The sequence below is a fragment of the Xenopus tropicalis genome, chromosome 8 (assembly GCF_000004195.4).
Source record: "Xenopus tropicalis strain Nigerian chromosome 8, UCB_Xtro_10.0, whole genome shotgun sequence".
Lineage (NCBI taxonomy): Eukaryota > Metazoa > Chordata > Amphibia > Anura > Pipidae > Xenopus > Xenopus tropicalis.
Genome location: NC_030684.2, coordinates 78,318,648 through 78,339,279, shown reverse-complemented (window position 1 = coordinate 78,339,279; position 20,632 = coordinate 78,318,648). Strand labels below are relative to the sequence as shown.

The window sequence follows — 20,632 nt, the reverse complement described above, 5'->3', positions numbered from 1 at the left end:
CTGCTTTAGACATGGTCAAATAACAGGTTTATTCATTCTTATCAAAATCATGATATGTTTGTATATTGAGTTACTATTTATTATTTTTTTTAATACATAAATGTGTAGCCTAGGATAAGGTTCATGTGTATTTACCCAAAATGTGCTTATAGTCCCTCAGTAACAAAGCACTCACATGGGCAGGCCCAGACTAGCAATTTGTGGATTCTGACAAATGCCAGAGGGGCTGCTGTAAGATGCTATAGACAGTCACTATTTATTGGGCCTCTGTGTACTGGAAATTCCAAGGCCTATTTTGGGTCTCAGTCCAGACCTGCACATGGATAGTCACCTGCAACACAATAGTGCAGAACCAGGGCCTCAACATGCACCCATCAGGAATCTGTTGCACAGAACAAATACCGATCACTGTTTAAGCTTTTTAGGCATATCAACAAAGTAGGCAGGGTTGGAAGGAACTTTCTGTGGGCAGATGAAAGGAGGGAATCTCTCTTGTTTTCTCGTAAGTTAACTTTTATGGCATATCCTGTAAGCAGAAATGCTTTACTGAAATTAATTCTGTTAAAAAAGTAAAATCTAATTAAAAAAAAAAAATCTAAATAAAAATGCATAAGAGTGCATAAGACACTGTACCAGTCAAAAGTCACTGTGTGTGGGTTGCTAAACTTTAAACTTTTTTGTACTAATACACCCTAAATTTTGAGGCCTAACAATATGACAACCTACCAGTCTCAGACTTCTCTCAGTTCTCAGCCTCACAGTTACATAGTAACATAGTAAGTTAGGTTGAAAAAAGACATCCATGCACCAAGTTCAACCATAATGCCTATATATAACCTACCTGCCAGTTGATCCAGAAGAAGGTAAAAAAACCCCATCTGAAGCCTCTCAGAGGGGAAAAAATTCCTTCCTGACTCCAAGATGGCAATCGGACCAGTCCCTGGATCAACTTGTACTAAGAGCTATCTCCCATAACCCTGTATTCCCTCACTTGCTAAAAAGCCATCCAACCCCTTCTTAAAGTTATATAATGTATCAGCCAAACTAATGTATCAGCCAAAGTTACTTTGTGTATACTGTTATCATGCAACCCTATTAACTGGTCTTGGGACCCAATTTTGCAGGTTTCCAGTCAATCCAAGGGGAATTTGGGAATTAAGGCTTACCTATCATTATAGCTGTTTTGGTGGAAGCATTAAAAAAAAATTATAGGGTTCTTCAAAATCTGATCCCCACAGCTACAAAGAAAGTCATTTCAGATTGTCGATAGACAATATTGTTCCTGCATCTACATCCAACATTTATTTTATTTTGTTGGATGCAGATATAGCATTTGCATCAGCTGAGTGTTCTAAACTCCGCAATACTGCCAAATTCTACTTTTTATATACTATCCTTTCTGCAGTTTTTTTGTTTTTTTTAAAACATTTTTTGCAATAATATAGGCAGACACCTGAGATACCAGCAGTGTTTTCATTTGAAAGTTTAATAAACATTTATTAAATTTTTGATTATTATGTCAAAACGTAGCTTACAAAAAATAGAACAAAATAAATCCAGGAGAGCGGTTAGTCAGTACTTTACAATGAGATGTCTGTTTCAATAAAGCACTTCAAAGAAAAACTCACTTGAATTTTTAATATCTAACAATAAAGCTATTACAAAAAGACAATATACATCTTGTAGTCATTTCTCTGTTCACATGGTATGGAAACGGTTATATTGCAATATCATACATACACAGATCTCCTCTCAAGATTATACCCTACCCTAAACTTCAGGACTAATACCATGATTTGTTTCCACACAAAGGATTATGATGTTATCAAAACAAATCTAGTATTTTCTTATTTATGTTGCCCACTTCTGATTAAACTTCACCAAGTCAATACCAACTGATATTAAAGCCCCTCACACTTATTGGTATGTTTATCAGTTTTCGAGTTTGTGAATTCAAGATTGTTTTTCTAATTCAAAAAAAACTTGCACTTCGATTGCTTGCTTATTTATTAATAAGGATAATGCTTTGATCAAAAAACTCAAATATCTCGAATTTACAAGCTTACAAACTTTAAAAAATTAGAAAACCTCAAAATCTTTCTAAGTGAAAATATGGTTTGACTTCTACATGAACTCACAACCTTTTACATTCAGGTTTTTGGATTTTTTTACCTTAAATAAAAAATCAAGTTCAAGTTTCAAGTTTGTGAACAATAATTTGAATTGTGCGAGTTGTAGTGCTAAAAAACACTTAGAACCCCCCCATCAAACTCGAACTCTGATAAATCACCCCCTGAAAGACCACAGAAAATACAAGTAACCATGTTGTTATGTGAGGAGGCTTAGAAGGGAGTGGCATCATAGTAAATTTTAAGTAGACTTATTTAAAGGAGACACAATATAATAGATACATTTGCATGTGAACAATTGAGGCTTGCACCTTAATAGTATGGAATCATTATATTGATTATTCTGCCATTTTTTAAATGTCTCACTCCTGACAGAGGTTTTATTTCATAATGTAAGAATGGTTTTAACATCTATTAAATATAGCAGTTTTAACAAAATGTGCAGTTTTAACAAAATGTGCAGTTTTAGTTCAGGTCTAGTAATCTACAGCAACCAATCCTCCAACAGCTAATTAGTAAACTATAACAGCTGAGTGGTTGCTCTGGGTTACTAGATCTGTGCAAACTTTGCACCTGTGATTATACTTCTCCCAATCTTTGAGCCATTTTGGCCAGACCCAGGCCTCCATGGGGTTTTTATGGATCACAGTCCTTTATTCATGTGCTGAATAATGCAAGGTTACCAGCAGAGCATGTGAAAAATGGAAGAAAAGAACTAGAGGGCAACTTACATTAATTATGTAATAATGTGTTAATGATAGTACGAATGATCAGGTAACCTTAGGATCAAGAACACACCACACCTTAAAAAACTAGACAGGGCCACCCTACATACTGTTCATTCCCCTGAGATGAATTAAAAAAGTGAAAGTGCACTGCTGACTTCTGCTTGCTGCATGGTTGGCTGAAAAGCACATGGATGTGTCTTTATGGCTTCCAATGGCAACATTGTTTAAAAAAAAGGCTATTTTAAAATCTAGGAGAAATGCATACTTTAACATAATACATTATAGTTTAAATTTAGCATCCGACTACTGTTAAAGGTTTGCTGGTGGATATGGCAGAGAAGACATTTATACTAGACCTGGGAGTGGGCTATTGTTGGTTATGACCCCATAACCAACATGAGGCTGATGTACATGCCAGTATGGTGTCAGCAGGGAAATAACAGACTGCCACCTGGGGGCCCTCCACCACAGTCACAAGTTCCTACTCCAACACTAGCCCCCATCCCCTGTACACTGCATACACACTTGCTCACATTTGCCAGTGGAGGGTGTGGGCCTGGCTTGGCAGGGACCACAGGGCACACCGGGTTTTTCTCCCGCAGGCCCAGTCTTACCTTGTTTCTGCTATGAAAAATTGGCAGAATTCAATATGCCTCCCCTGCAATATACAGGCAGTAGCGTTCACAATAATGATATTTAATGATAGTAAATATAAACTGCAAGCTGAGTACCTTTTTACAAGCTATGGAACTTTGAGGTCACTTCTAATATTCCCACGGTATTACAACAGGGGACACATTATTGCCTTTATCTTGCAAGGGGGCAGTGAGAATAACAGTAGTGGTGATTAAAACACCCAGTATGCCCCTGGCTTCATCCTGGATTGCTGAGAGATTGATGGTACTAAACAAAAATGTTTTTCTGACCGATGTAAATGATGTTGAGTAATAAGATAACTTAAATAAAGAGCATTAAGCAGAATGCAGAGGTGTGAATGTCTAAAAGACCAACTTGAAGCACCTTGCTATTGTTTCACTTTCAGATTTATAAAAATTGAAGTTCATGAAAAAAATAACTGCGACAAAACTTGTGTGACTATTCTTCTCGAATGCTAGCTTATTTAATAAGGGCTGATTTATCAAAATGTGAGTTTAGAGCTTAATACGTAAAATCTCACCCCCATTCTATCCATTCAATTTGCAGTGACAAACTTCCAATAAAATGGCATTGTAACATTTGTTTTAGCTTTTTTCTCTTTAGTTAATGGTCAGAATATTACTGCTACCTTAAACACTGTCAAATGTCAATAAACAGGGAAGCAATAAAATGTGGAAATAAAAAGTTCTCTATTATTTCTGTTATTAGCTGTTATTGTTAATATATTGTGACAAACAGACAGAGGTGCTGAATGCAGTGTAGTTGGCATTAACAACCAATTATTAAAGCCAAAATCAAATGACTGGCACTTGTTCAATTTACAGTAGCTCATGTGTTAGTAAATTAGTCCCAATGACCTCTTTGCAAAAACATGAACTTAGTAATAATGATAGCAGATCATGTGGCTGCTGTGGGGTCCAGCCAGAACTGAGACAGAATCAAAGCTATCAAAGTACCATTTTCTCTGCACCACAGGGGACTCCAGAGTTTTACCATGAGGCCCATTAACTTCTAGTTTTCTACTGGAGAGAAATCAGCTTGATCAACTTCTTGTGAACTTCTTGCCACTTTGGAATGATCTCTCAGGGTTAACAAATGTGGCCACTTCCTTCTGGCAAGTTGGTGGTCTGGAGGATGGAAAAATGCAGTTTTTGTAAACATAGTTTTGTTTACATGTAGTTTAATCTGTCTTTTCATCCATCCCTTCAAGAATATTGGATCATGGAGATGACACAATTTACTCATACGTGAGTATCATTTAACAGAGATTCAGTCATAACTTTAAAAACCATTATTAAATTATCTTCAACCTCTCAATTCCCAAGTTTGAATATTAGTAAATTGGCCCCTTTTGCTGTTGCAACTTTTCTCATTCAAGGGGCATGGCAGAATTGGGATTTATTAATAATATATATTTTTTCCTTTATTAAAACTCTACCTTTTAAGTTTCTTACGTTTCCTTGATTGTTCTAAAACTGACTACAAAACTACAGGTCCAGTAACCATTTTCAACCAACAAGCAGACAGCCTTTATAAAAGTTAATATATGATGGGTTGCTATGGGTATTAAATCTAGTGCATACTTTACACTTCCAAATTTATTTTTATCAGTATCTGTGAGATTTGCCATACCAGGAGTGGAGATATGTAACTTTGATCAATAACTTAACCGATAATGAAATGTGACCTTAAGAAGCCAAACTGAAGTGCAAATCCAGACCTATCTACCAAGCATAAACTTTTAGACAAAACATTGGCCAGACATGGGATTTATAGTATTAGACTCAGCAGGGGGATTATTACAAAATAAAATGTGACCGTTTCAGATAAAAAATGATGGTGTGTACATTCTAAACTATGTGATAGTCGATGCATAAACGAAGCATATATGGTAATAGTTTTGCAAATAGTAATGGAGAGGGCATAACAATCATAGGCACATACTTATCATATATATTATAGTAAATCACAGCAACCAGGTAGCGCTGTTTTTCTGACCATTAACTAAACCTTGTTCCTGTTATAACTTGGCCACTAATGTGTCTAAAGATACTTCTTGATCAAAAGTAACTTCACAGGCAGTGCCAGGCCAGACGGGTGCCCAAGGCAATCTTGTCAGCTTGTTGCACCCCCCCCCTTCCCGTATGTGTGCACGCGAGCATGTGCAAACAAGTGCACAATGCACGGATACAGGGTGGTGGGGTTGCCGGGCTCACTGCAGTGGGGGAAAGTGTCCGGAACTAGATGTAGGTAAAAGAAGAGGTACCTGCCTGGCGCCCCCCACCGTTGCGCCCTAGGCAGGTGCCTCTTCTGCCTACCACTAGTTCCGACCCTGATCACAGGGGTCTGCACACCACCATGCCCACCATCTTGTTCCTGACAGGTCAAAACAGCTTTTAGTAGCTGGCTAGTGTCACTAAATGAAGCTAACAATGATTTTGTGCATGATTTATATATAAATATAACTATATATATAGAGAGAGAGAGAGAGAGAGAGAGAGCAAAAGTGCATGCATAGTAATTGTTTACTATATTGTACTCTGCTAAAAGCAAAAACATTTAACATACCACAGCACCATTATTTTTCAACTCATTACCTGACTATCAGCTTTCTACTAAGTGCACCAACTGCTTGGTAACTGAGGGTCCTCTACACAAGCATAAGTGTCTTTACTTGAGCAAAATATCCTGAAGACATCAATTGACTACCTGCCTGTCTCCTTGTCACAATGTGTGTTACCAATAAACAAATGAAATAAAAAATTATACAGCATTGGTGGTCAGATTCCTGGAGCTAGCATTTGTAATCCATCAAAAAAGTGTTTAAAGTCCAGCAATATTATATAGTCCCACCTCCACCAAAATGCAACAGTAGTGCAAACCCCATTGATGCTAGACACACATCACAACATATATAAAATGTTATGCCGGCAGGGAACCCCATTTATTGTGACCATGTATGGAATAACATTTTGGGATTACACATCTTTGATAAAGGCTTTTTATATTGGGTGAGCAGGTCCTTTAATACTCTTGTTTCCAAGAAAGTGTTTACCAGCTATTGGAAACACAAGCACTTTGATTAATTAACCACTTCCATACATAAAAATTAGAAACACATTATAACTGAGGCCCAGCACATAATTCTATATGCTATTTAAAGGTAAGATAAACAAACCATATCTAAAAGATCAGTACAAATGCACACATCCTGGCAAAATGTGGTCAAGACCCTTTGCCCGACTGTTTAACCTTGCCTTTATGAACAGTTCATAGGTTGGATCATTCTACAGAACCTTTTTTTTTGGTTTTCTGCTTGCTGTAATGTATATGCGCAGGCTAAAGATGGTGCCACAATCAGGGTTAGAGACTGATCCCATCGGTAATTCTTGTTTCTTAGCAGTGACAGATTGGTCTCTAGAGTGCCATTCTTTCAAAGAGGTACAGCATTATCAAACAGGGTAAAGCAACTGATGTTTCTGTGAAAATTGACAAAGCGTTCCAAACAGTCCATGTCAGTATGTTGACGAACAAGGCTTTGGGGTTATCCCTTACTCCATATTAGAGATAGTTTCCTCTGAAATTGTGTGTATGTGTATGAAAATATATATACTCTTGCACATATATCTATTACAATTTAATTTTACATCGAATTTGTATTGTCAGGGATAGCATTTGACCCAGAAAGACTGTTGTCATCAAAACCATTTGCTCTGCGTTTTAATTCTGATATATTTGCTGACAGACATGTTTAATTTATTAGACTCTTTAAAACACATACATGCACAGAATTGGATTTGCTTTTAGTCCTGCTACTGGGTAATGCTGGAAAACAATACAAAAGACATTATAGCAGAAATTAGGTGGTGTCTTGTCAGTGTAAAACTGTTATATCAAGCCCTGAGCTGGGCTGTTAACTCTTGTTCATAAAGCCAGAGTTTTTTCTGTCACTGTCTTAACTTGCTTCATCTTTGTTATTTGCAGAATGCCCCCAGTCAACTCTTCTTCTACTCTCTGTTCTTCATCTTGAGTAGTAAAGCCCACCTTTGGTAGGGAGATTTTTATACCTTCTTGAGAATTTTCATCAACAATTTCAGTGTTAACTTCTCCCTCTGTTCCTGCTTTGGAACTCAGAGATAATTTAGGCAAGTTGTACATGACTGATTTTTCTTTGGCCTCCACCATGGACCCCTTTTCCTGTTTTATTCCACTATTATCCACTGTGTATTCACCTTTAGATCTGCCTGAGAGGAAACCCAGCGAAATTTTAGCTCTCCCAGTTTTTCCTTCTCCTTCCTTAATATTTTCCAGTGTTGTCAACTCTGTTCTTGTTGGAGAACTGAGTTGTTCCTCCCCTTTATCTTTCTTCTTAAACCCAGAAAAAGTGATTTTAGGTGATTTAAATTTGGTGGTGAGTGTATTCTCTTTGCCCTCCTCTTTGGAATCTTGCTCTTCTGCTTTGACCAACTTTAGGTTCATTTCACCATCTGTTTCCTTAACCTTATGAGGTGAGGAAAATTCAACCTTTGGTAACTTTATTTTTCCAATTTTCACCATACCATCCTGTGCTCCATTTGGTGCTGACACGTCAGTTTCACCATTCAGGCCATTAATGTTAATGTCACCAGAGTTTGTTTTGTTAGAAAATCCTAACTTAGGAAACTTTATCTTTGAAGACTTTGTCATGCCATCATGGCTAATATCAATGTCAGTATCTTCCTTTGCAGAACTATCAAACTCTCCATTAACTTCCTTCCCCTTACCTCGTGACATTCCAAAAGAAGGCTTCATTTTTATTCTTGGCATTTTAATTTTAATTTCTGGACCCTCTCTTTCTAATGATGCATCTACATCGGGCATTAGGAGAGCAAAATGTTTCTCTTTGTTTTTTCCCACTGAGAAAAAACCTTTTTTCACCTTTTTTCCTGTTTGATTATCATGTTCTAAACTTTTGCCTTTCAGAAATGCTTCAGACTCTTTACCCTCTGATTTTAATTTAGGTGCTGAAATTTCAACATCACCGTGAACAGCTTTGGGTAAACTAATTGCAAATTTGGGCAATTTTACTTTGTATTTTTTTCCAGAATCCTCGTCAGATGACTCAAAATCTTTACTATCTTCACTGATTTTGTTACTAAGTTTTTTCTTAGAAACCATTTCTTTTTCCTTAGAAAGACTGTGCTCTAGTGTTCCATCCACATCATATTCTGCACGAGCTTTCATCTTTGAGGTGGAGATTTCCAGGTCTGGTACCTTAAACAAAGGTTTCTTTGCTTCTTTATCCCCTTCATGTGACATATTCACGTCATCATCTGCCTTTCGAACTGACATGCCAATAGATGGCATCTTTACTTTTGGAAGTTTCAGACCTAAATCCATTTCTAAATTGTCAACAGTGGTTGAATTAGAGCCTTTTGTTTTGACTTCTTTATCAACATCTGTTTTAATATGTTCCTTTTCCAAGGTTTTTTCATTGTCCCCAGCTTTACTTCCTGAAAATCCAACATCAGGAATAGTGACTTTAGGCATCTTAAACTTTAATTCAGCTCCATCTGGTGCTGAGTGCAAGGGTTCTGTGCAAGTATCTGTGCTGTCCTTAGATATACCAAATGAAGGCATCTTGATTTTGAACCCTCTACTATCTTCTGAATCTTCATGATCTGTAGCCTTTTTATCTTGTTTTTTGATTATTTTTTCATCACTTTCTATTTCCATGGATGCTTCATCCACTTCTTTAGCTCTTAGAGAACCCACATGCAGTTTAGGCAATTTAAGCTTGAAGCCTGTAATCCCAGAACCTGCACTTTCCTCTGTTTTTGAGGTTTTAGCATCCACTTTGGCACTTTCTTCAACACCAGTAGAACCACTAAATTTGGGCAATTTTATTTTTGGCATTTTGAATTTTAGATCAGATGGTCTGCCTTCGGGGCTGCTTATCTCAGCATCTCTGTCGCCTTCCTTGCTTAGGCTAATATCAAGTTCAAGTTCCGGAGCTCGAATTTTAGGAGTAGACATTTTTGGCAACTCTACAGAGGGTAGACTGAATGTTTCCTCTTTGGACCTTGATTCAAAATCGTAACCATGCATTTTTATCTCTCCTTCTATGAATGGTATGTCTTCTTCATCTGGTTTGATTTTGGGCACAGAGATATCAACATGAGGCATTTTGATCTTTAACTTTCCCTCTGTTTCACTTGTTTTATATTTAGCACTTTCAGTCTCTATGACACCAAACCCATCTTTGCCATATTCCCCAAGCTTTGGTAATTCAACTTGTGGAATTTTTAATCCCATTTCTGACTTTTCAAGAGCAAGATCAGGTTTGTGTTCTAAAGTTTTTGGCAAACTGATATCTAACTCCACACTTGGGGCAGAAACATTGAATGTAGTCAGTTTAGGTAATTTAATATCTCCTTCATGTGCTTTTGTACCTAAAAGATCAACCTCTGATAAAGAGGTGCAAACATCTGCTTTAACACATGGAACTGAAATTTGCAATGACTGAATTTCCTGGGGGGCTGAGACCTCCAATGAAGGCATCTTTATTTTTTCTGTTAAGTGAATTTCTTTCTCTTGAACCCATTCTGCTATTTTTGCCTCTGACTTTATTAGTGGAACATCAACTGATTTATCACTTTTGATTCCAATGGAAGGCAATGCAATATGGGGAACTTTCACATGAACATCAGGTAGGTGGAGATCCTCTTTTGAACCTTTCATACCAAGGCTGACGTCAGGTTCTTTTATCTTAGGAGACATTTTAAATGTTGGCATTTTCATGAAAGTTGTTTTCCCATTTGTTTCCTTAACATCTGTCTCCACTTTTGATTCTTTCTCATGATCTTTTGACTTTTGAATTTTACATTCAGGAAGAGCCACCTCTAAGTTAGCTTCTGAAATACCTGTTCCTTTCTTTGATATTCCAAATGAAGGCAGTTTGATTGCTGGCATCTTCATTTTTAGCTCTTTTCCTGTTTTATCACTGCTGGATCCATCAACATCTCCTCTAGAAACCTTAGCAGGTGACGTCTTCTCTCCTGATTTAGAACTTTCCATTGCAAAATCCATTTCACCTCCTTTGATCTTGCTGCCAAACTTGGGCAGTGAAAATTTGGGAAGGTTAAACTTAATATCTGGGATGTCAGTACTAATATAAGCTGGTTTGTCTGTAACAAGAGGAGTATCCTCCTTTGAAACTCCAATATCAACTTCTACTTTTGGAGTTAAAATATCAACAGAGGGAAGTTTCACTGATGGAAGTTTTATCTTCCCTCCAGATGAGTCATCATCTTGGCAAACTGAGACATCTGCTTTCTTTTTGCTTGATTTACTAATGTCTGTGTCTAAATCATGCTTTGCTTTTGGAAAAGTTATTCCAAATTTGGGCATTTTAACTTTTGGTCCCTTTAATGGCATTTCTATTTCTCCTTCCACATGCGATGCTTTGGTCTCTACCTCTACACCTTTTTTAATTTTGGGTCCAGATATTCCAAGTTTGTGAAAGGAAAATTTTGTGGACTTTTTTACATCTTTGTCACTAGGGGCCCCTGTTGTCCTTTCCTCTGTACTTGGTACTTCTATACCAACCTTTGGTATATTTGCACCAATATCAATATCAGGAATTTTAGGTGTAGTGATTTCAACAGATGGTAGTTGGACAGAGGGTAGTTTGATTGTGACATCTTTTTCCTGTGCATCTGCTCTTTCTTTATGGACTTTTAAATCTGTCTTTTCCTTTAACTCAACACCAGTTACTTTAGAAACCTGATCCTCTGTGGATTTTCCAAATCCTAACAAAGCTTTTGGTAGGCTAATCTTTGCACCTGCATCAACCACATCCATCCCCTCTATTTCGGGCCCCTTCAAATGAGCAGCAAGTTGTGAAAAAGAGACATCACCTGTTATCTTTGGTACATCGAGTTCAACAGCCATATCTTTTGCTACATCACTAAGCTTAGGTAGATTTAACTTTGGCAGCTGCAAGTTACACTCTGGTTCTTTAATAAGACATTCTGAAGCTTCAGCTTTCACTTTTGGCATTGTTAAATCAACATCAACTCTAGGTGTGACTATCTCGAGATCAGGCACTTTAACAGAAGTAATGACAACTTTTGGTTCTGCTATGCCATTAAATGCTATTGCATCAGATACCACTTTGGGGATTTTCATTCCTAATTTTGGTTTATCTACTGAAATGTCAACATCTGTTTTTGAGGAAAGAATGTCCCAATCACCAGCTTTAATCTTAGGAAGAGAAATATCTACCTTTGAGAAAGTCATTTTGTCTCCCTTCGCGGCAAGGTCCACTTCTGAAATCTTTGTATCTGTCTTTTTATCATGCTTTGCCACTTTTGGAGAAGAAGACAGAGGTTTTTCAACCTTTGCTGACAGGTCAAACTTAGGTATGGATATTTTTGGCATTTTTAACTGCAACTCCCCACCCTCCGGAACTTCAATCTCAGGAGCCTTTATATCCGTTTTGAATGTAGGTAGCGTAACATCATGTTTCACTAAATGAATATCTGGGACTTTAGGCAAGGAAATATCAACAGATGGCACCTTAATTAGAGGGATTTTTGGTTTTCCCTCTGTTTCAGTCTCAAATTCTTTCTCTGAAATATGCTTTTCAGGAAGAGATATATCAGATTTTTCTTTGGACAAAGATATTCCAAAACTAGGTAATTTGATTTTTGGTCCTTTCAATTTGATATCTGGACTTTCCCCAGCAATTTTTCCTGTTTTCACTTCTGCATGGGGTGGTTCAGTTTCTGCCTTTGTTCCAAGAAAAGGAATGCTTATTTTGGGCATTTGTAGTGTCACATCTGGAATTTCTAATGAACTTTCTGATTCAGTTGTCCCTGTTTTAATATCAGCCTGCATTTTTCCAGTTTTGAGTTTAGGTGATTCAGTATATGCTTCTCTAACCTTCATTCCTGTTTTAGAGGGGGTTATTGTGGGCATTTTTAAAGTTACATCAGGAATTGCAGGAGCTGCAGCATCTAGTCCTATGTGGATTTCTGAATCCAATTTTCCTTTAGGAATATTTATATCAAAGTCCACTTTAGGAGCAGAAATGTCAAGAGAGGGTAATTTCATAGCAGGTTTCTTTTCTGAAATATCCCCTTCAACTTTTCCTTTAGATACAATAGAACCAATTTCTGGACATTTCATAGAAGGCATTTTAAATTTGTCCTCAGAAGGTTTCTTCTGATCATGTTTCTTAGTGTCCAAATCATCTTCAGGAGATTTTGATGGCAGACCTATATGTGGGATTTTGATTTGAAATATTTTACCTGAATCAGATGGCTCAGCTTTAGCTTTGCCTTCAGTTTTAGTCAGGGTAAATTCATCAAGCTTTGGTGTAGCTATTTCAACAGAAGGAAGTTTTATTTCTGCCTTGGATACTCCCTCAATAGCCACATAGGATTCTTTTTCAAGACTAGGTAAACATATGGCAATATTTGAAATTTGTGGTGTGCCAAGCTTTCCTGTACGAGCTTCGACTTCAACTTGAGATGTAGGGACATTAATTTCAATATCTGGAATTGTAGCTGTGGTGTTTAATATGGCCATTTTCACTCTTTCAGTGGCAGAAATATCTGAAGTTTCAGCCTTCCCTGATGGTAGTGGAATATCTATTTCAACTTGTGGAGCCTTAATCATTTTTCCTTCCATTTCTAGTTTTGGTGGAGAAAGTTCTACTTCTGTCTTTGGCACCACCACATCTACTTTTGGTTTTCCAATTTTAGGAACAGAAAATCCAAATTTAGAGGTCTCCTTTTCTTTTTCTTCTACTGCAGTACTGGCTTTTGTTGCTGTCACCTTGACCCCCGAAGCTGCATCTTTCACTCTAAGCCTAGGGAATTTTATTTTCAATCGTTTCTCTTCTGCTGTGGATATCTTAGCAGAAACCTCTGCACTTTTGATGTCAGTAGTAGTCTCCACTGCACCCTTGGTTTTTATCAACTTTGAGAACTTGGGAAATGAAAACTCCACATCGACAGGTGGAATATCCATACTGCCAACAGATATTTCTGCACCTTTGTGAGCTTCTATAGAGACTTCTTCATAACCCTTTACTTGACTGGGCTCCTTCTTCTTTTTCTTTTTCAATGATGTGAGGCTTTTAACAGTCTGAGAAGACATAAAGTCACAGCTGAGTTTGGAACTTGCAAAAAATACCAGTAAAAAAAGCAATCTTAGTAGGTAGAGAATTATAAATTGCCTTTGTGTGCATTTGTCTGTCTACATAGTTTAGTGATCTGTTAGCTCATGCATAGAGGGAATATACCTGATTTATAACTGAATGTTGTATTCTGTTTTCTTGAAAATATATCATTAATAGACAATAATATTCTGTTATTCTATATTCTGAGTCTAAGCACAATTCGACTGATAAGACAAGCAGTATGGCATCTCTCACTCACACTGACAAAGCAAAATGCAGAAATTAATGTTTTTTTCTGAAAATACTTTCATTATGTATATGGGGTATTTGTTATTTTTAAATTTTATTTTCTGGACTTAGATTTTTGTTTTTGCTGAGAATCAATTAAATGTACTAATTTCTCTTTGAAGATAAAATAAAACCTATATATAATAAGGCATTAGTTTTGTCTGTCTTGTAGACGTTCAATAAATCAGATACTGGAAGGTATTGCTTATTTGCTTACTGTTTCAGGCTGAATTTAGGTCCTGAGCTGCCATAGGCAACTGACCTCAGCCTGTCCCCTTACCTTGGGCATTGGGTCATGTTCAGGCTGTGCTGCTGTACTGCACATGTACGATCGCAGAAGAGCCATTCCGCCCCCCCCCCCAGCTTCACTGTCAGATTTAGCTGCAAGTATCCAGGCTAGGATAATTGTTTTTTGTATACCTAAAGGTTTTTATTTATGATACAGGCTCCATAGAGCTGCTCCCTATAGTTACTGTCCTAGACATGGGTACCTCTGGTGGCCCAGTAGTGCTCTACATATAATTTTCTGTGCCAAGCCAGAAAGAATTTAAATCTATAGTTCATTTTAAACTGTGCCCTTATCATGACAGTATGACGGCCTAGAGCTAATGTTAACTACAATTTATGGGTTAAAATGTAGTTTATTGGCAGGGCCACTGTCTAGCTAGTCCTAGACAAAGGTAGAGCCTTTGGGAGAGGGAATAAAAATCTTACATTTTCAACTCCTCTGAAAGAATCATAGTCATGGTTTTAGAGCTGTGAAAGAAAAAAGAAACCATCTTGTTTTCTTAACAGAGTCTACTAGTTGGGCAATATTCCTCTGCATACCATTTTGGGCATCTTGGGCTTTGGACCCTTGACTTCTACACTTCCAGATGTTGGAGACACTGTGACATCTGAGGACTGTACAGCCCGTTTTAGGCAGAATGAGACTTTATAAGGTTCCACGCACTGAAGTATCTTCAAAGCATCTTCATATCTGACATTCTCAAAGAAGACATGTGCACTTAGGAGCTGGTCTCCTGCAAAACCAAGAGAGAAGACATAGCTTGAAAGCTGATACACCATATTAAAAATAATTCAGTATTCTTATGCTATTCTATTTATTCCAATATACTGCACTAATATCAACTAATTTTACCCAGAGATCACTATTTATAAAGTCTTGAATTAGTAAAAATTGTTTGCTTTGACAGAATGTTTCATTCCCATACAACTTTTTCACTTTATAAAAATTCTTTGCGCGCACTACAAATATGTTTGCATTCGCAGAGCCTAAGGGGAACATTGCCCCCTCTCCTTCTCACTTAAAGGTGCCCATACACTATAAGATCCGCTCGCTTGGCGATGTCGCCAAGCGAGCGGATCTTCACCCGATATCCCCACCTACGGGTGGGCGATATCGGGTAGCAAGGGACTTAAAAAAAAATAATTTACATTTGTAAATTACATTTGTGGTTATGGGGCAGTCGGTTCGGGGACCGCATCAACGAGCCGATGCGGTCCCCGATCTGACTGGATTTTCTAACCTGGCCGATCAAGATCTGGCCAATTTCAGGCCAGATATCGGTCGGCCAGGCCGCTCTGTTCTTCCCATACACGGGCCGATTAGCTGCCGAATCGGTCCAAGGGACCTTTAGACTCTCAGTGCATATTTCCCCACTAAATTGCCATACAATGCTGTTATTCGGTAGATAAGAATTGTCTCTTAATTAGCATTTGTAAACTATTAAGAGAGCACAAGGCTTACTACAGAACAAATGGTACCAAATTACTGTATCACTTCTTACACAGATCACACAGCAATGTTTTTTTGTCTAGAGCCTTCCAGTTAATATGACTTTCCTTTTAAGTATTTCATTGTGCAAGGGGTATGTGCATCCCTAGAGGGCACCTTATTAAAGGAGATGGAAAGCAAAAATAAATAACTGGAGCATGGTAATTTGGATTCCTGCCCACTATAACCTTTAAAGGGGTTTATTATTGGTGATGTTAAAACTAAAGTCTTTTTTTACTGTTAAAAAGAAGGCCATGGGCTCTGTATCCTCTATAAAATACTATGTCAGTGCACTGTTCAAATTACTTGCATGTCTCCAGCTTTCATATGTTTCTGGCAGTCCTGTTGTTTATGAGGAAACCATAATTTAATTATCTCCATTTATTTACCCACAGTGCATTGCAAGCAAACATGGCAAAACATCTCAGCATTCTACACAGCATAATTGATCCACTGTTACCTTCCAAAAGGGGCAAAGTTTTAGCAGCAGGTGAATCCTTGACAACATCTCTGATTATCAGTCCCTCTTTGCCACCTCCAGAAACGACGATGCCACTCATACCAGCTTTAGCTTCAGTTTCTACAATAACCTCTACCATCTCTGAGGCTTTCAGTTTCTCCTGTCAACAAAAACGTCAGTTTTTAAGGCTTGGCATTTACCTCCTTTCTTCTTCTTACTTGGGCACACAGTGGTTAGCACTGCTGCATTGCAGCACTGGTGTCCAATGTTTAATTCCAATCAGGGAATCTTCTGCAAGCAATATGGGTTCCTTTGGTTACCACCCACACTCCTGGTTACCACTCACACTCCAAAAACATACTGGCAAGTTAACTGGTTCCTGATAAAGATGACTACAGTGTGAATATAACTTAGACTACAACTCTAATAATATGTCATTTGAGTACTTGGAACCAGAACTGCTTTGCATTCTAGATGAGGTCTTGTCTGTGCTTTACAAAAAGAAAGACCCACAAATCTATATCCATATACCCTCTTTAATACAGCTGAAAACCTTGCTTACCCTTGCAGCCAAGTTTATTTTCTTTGAGTAAACCCAGGTCCTTGTCCATTAAAGATTTTTACAATTGTAGTCCAATTAAGGGTATAAGTATTAAGCTTATATATTTGTACATCATGGGTGCATAACATTACATTTGTCATTAAATCTTATCTACCATATTGTTGCCCAGATTGCCGGGGACCGCGTCGTTGATCATTAGAGATCATTAATCATTAAATAATAATTTCTGGTTAAGTTCTCAATATTATGTTGCATAAAATTGTCATGTACAAAGTTTATAAACTAGTTCCCATTATCTGACTGGCAGTACTATTGCTCGAGTGAATATCTGGGTAATTAAAATTCCTCAGTAACATTTCTTGCCTAAAACTAGCAGCCATTTCTATTTGCAAAAAGAGCTGAGCCTCTTCCTTTCCACTTATTTGAGGGGGGTTCAATTAATGTGCCCGATGCTATACAATCTGAGAAAAGTTCAACATAAACTGTAAACTCTCTCTTTTTCCACCTTTCTTCCTTCATATTGGGTTTTAATCCAGCTTGATACACAGACTTATCCCTTTTCTATTTTCCCTTTTCCCTATACCTCCAAAACAAATTATAGCCTCCTATATTAATTGCCAAGTCATTTGACTCATTCAGCCATGTTTCAGCAATGCCAATGACAAATTCCCCTACAGTGGCATTAGCTCTCCTATTTTACCAGCCAAGCATATTGCAGAATTATATATCGCTTCCTCCCAGCTCATTTAAAATCTCTCCCAGTCTTCTAGCCTTTCTCTCCCCTAGAACAGCAGCATAATTTTTGCTGAGATCCATCTAATTCCTGGCTTTCCATGTGATGGAAAATTCAGCCCAGTTCTCTGAAAAACCGAAACCCTCCAACATCACACAAATCTAGTAGCATTAATCTCCCTGTGGCATAGGTAGTATATTTGACATAATTACCCTGAAAGTTCTCACCTTCAGCCTTTTACCTAGTTTCTTGAAATCATTCATGAGGACATCTGCTCTTCTCTGTATCTCCAATGTGTACCAAGACTACCAGGTTTTTCCCAGTCCCTCTAAAACATTTTATGAGCAAGAAAAAGAACAATAGGTACCTCTGTAATCTTGATTGGGGTTTCCATTTTAGCTGGTTCCTGCTCCACTGAGGCTTTTTGTCCCTTTAGAAGCAGAACTTTCTTAAGCTCTGCGTGCAGCTTTTCCTTCTGAGCCTAAAACATAGAGAGATAGTTTAGCTCAGAGTTGAGTTTGTTTTGCAGAAGACAATACCTTGATTCTACAAAACTAATGTATTTTAATGTTCTGTTTCTATTTTTAGCATTTAAAAGATATTAGCAGCTTTTTTCAAAAATATTTTTGAGTGAGACCTGCTGTGGTGATATATTGAGGTCTTTCTGAATATACAAGGCAGCATTTCCAAGCTCTTCATATCACTCATACATGGGAAATGTAACCTTCGGGCCCTTCAGACAGATTCAACAGCTTATCTGCCTGTGTATGGTGCCCTCTGACGGGCTTACCCAATTGATAACCGGCTGGAAATAGGTTTAACTTTTCTGCCAGATTGAGCAAAGTCGTTGATGTGGTCCTCATTCCAACAGCACATATTCCTGCTGTAATCCAATACTGCCTGCCTTAGGTGGACATTTTTGGGGAAAGATCTGATTGTTCAGTGACCTCGCCAAAGGAGTGGATCTTGTAGCTTATGGACAGTTTCAGTGTCCTGAGTATTTTAGAGCTGTACTGATGGCCAGAGGGATCCCCAACCTTTTTTGACCTGTGAGCAAGATTTGGAGAGCAACACAGGCATAAAAAATGTTCATGAGGGTGCCAAATAAGGGCTGTGATTGGCTATGGACTGGCAGCCTAAATGAGGCACAGTTTGGCAGTACACCTGTTTTTATGCAACCAAAACTTGCCTCCAATCCACTGGGAGCAACATCCAAAGGGCTGGGGAGCAGCATGTTGTGTTGCTCACGAACCACTGGTTGGGGATCGCTGCTCTAACTGTTAGTAAAACTATAAAATCCCCAAGGAATAAGGAAAGCAATATGCAGAGTAGTGTTTAATCAAAGGCACCAACTGCATGTTCAGTTAACCCTCTGGTACAGCAACTTTAAAAGAGAGCTGTTGAGATGAAAACAATAGAAACTATTTTTGAAATATCTAACATAGAATAGTACATTTTAAAAGGGCTCACTAGGGACCAATTATAATGGATGACATCACTTAGCACCATTTACAAAGATATAATTTACAGGACATTCATTCTGTCCTGGGTCTGGCTGAGCTCTGTAACTTGTGCTGGAAGAAAAAAATCTGGCAGGTGCAGAGTGCAGCATTGGTGGGAACAGGCCTCTGTCCTCACAGGACCCTGTTGAAGCCTACGTCTTTAGCTACTCCCTAACTTGTTCACACAATAACACGCAAGTTGTGGAATGGGAAGGGGCCCCCCTGCCCCAATGAAAACATGAAAACGGCACTGTATAACGGCACTTTACACTCTGCCTTACTACTTGTAAATAAGCATACAATAAAAGGAGCCCGTGCATTCGGGGCTCACTTTTCAGCCAAACATCCCCTCCCCCTTCTGCCAATGAGTCAGGGAAAACATTTTCCATTCTTACTGCTTGTTCTATCACTTCAGTTTCCTCCTGGGACAAGTGGGGTTGGCCTGCGGGAGGAGACCTTTGCTTCAGGTGGCTGAATTTCTCTCTTACTTTTCCTGGCTGTAAATGTAAAAGAAACAAAATATATATAACATTGTGGGTTAGTGAAAAGAGAAGCTGAGAGATCATATTTTGTTTCTGGGCGACACAGATTTTTCTTTAGAATACAGAGGATGTATTTTGTAAATAAATTGCTTCAGCCGATAAGCTGATATACACATGTACAATGCCAATGCTATGCACTTTGGTATAACTGTAACAATACTTCAAAGTTTCTAACTCTGATGTGTAACAACAGATGTACATGCAATATATGATAACTGACCAATAAAGGTTATGATGTTAAAAAAAGAATACATAGGGTACTCATGCTGTCCCCTCAGTAAGCCACTAGATGGGGCTATAGTTTAGCGTCAAGGATTGCATGATTACACTGAATAAAAGTATTGGAATTTTTTATATGGACTCGTGAGTTATGGAGAGCCCTGATCCAAATTGTTAGCTACCATATAGACCCTGTATATGTATGGGTGGGGCCATCTGTTGCCTGGTCTTCCTTTTAAGCAATCAACATTAGTGCAATCACAAAAGTAAAGTCCCCTAACTTTGGTGGGCTAATCACAAACCACACTTATAGCCTGACTAGAAAAGTTGAAATTACATAAATGAACTGGCCCATGTGTTCTAGAATTGAGGTGGGTGTTCTGTACTTATTGGAAACAAACTGAAAGGGCATTATTGTGTCACCTGACTGGACAGTGAAAATGATGCCAAAATTATACCAAAGCGATAAATTTGAAAAAAAAGAAAAAACTGGCATTTGTTTGCAGAAAAGGTGGTAACCCTAGAGGGCATCTACTAACGGATCTGGATTGTTCCCTAGCACACTGCATCTGATTTTATAACATTAATATGAATAATCTGTCCTGTGATATTCTTACTTACAGAGGTTTCACACTCTTTGCTTGAAACATGGATTTTAGCTGTTTTTTCATCTGCTCCTATGGAAACACAAGATTAGAAAATCAATGTAAACATAAAGGGTTATAGATTTAAAAAAAAAAAAATTCAAATCTGTGTGGTCAGGTCAGAACAAATGCAAAATGTTCTGTTTGATACAAAATTTCTTGTGCACACCACAATTTGTTATGTGTGCTGGCCTCCAAACTTGTGTGTGCATGCACAAGTGCA

The 20,632-nt window shown here is 38.0% G+C and overlaps 1 protein-coding gene across 2 annotated transcripts in view; it reads right to left on the bottom strand.

The window, feature by feature from the left end:
- Positions 1 to 1,468: 1,468 nt before the first annotated feature.
- The window catches only part of prx (periaxin), a 33,824-nt gene continuing 14,660 nt past the window's right edge, over positions 1,469 to 20,632 (bottom strand). The window contains exons 2-7 of one of the 2 annotated variants that reach the window (XM_012968217.3): positions 20,387 to 20,442; positions 19,400 to 19,501; positions 17,870 to 17,983; positions 16,208 to 16,367; positions 14,799 to 14,992; positions 1,469 to 13,648 (exon numbers count right to left, since the gene is read on the bottom strand). In XM_012968217.3, the coding sequence (XP_012823671.2) occupies positions 7,439 to 13,648; positions 14,799 to 14,992; positions 16,208 to 16,367; positions 17,870 to 17,983; positions 19,400 to 19,501; positions 20,387 to 20,442 (6,836 nt within the window). In that variant the 3' untranslated portion in view covers positions 1,469 to 7,438. 2 annotated transcript variants of the gene reach the window in all.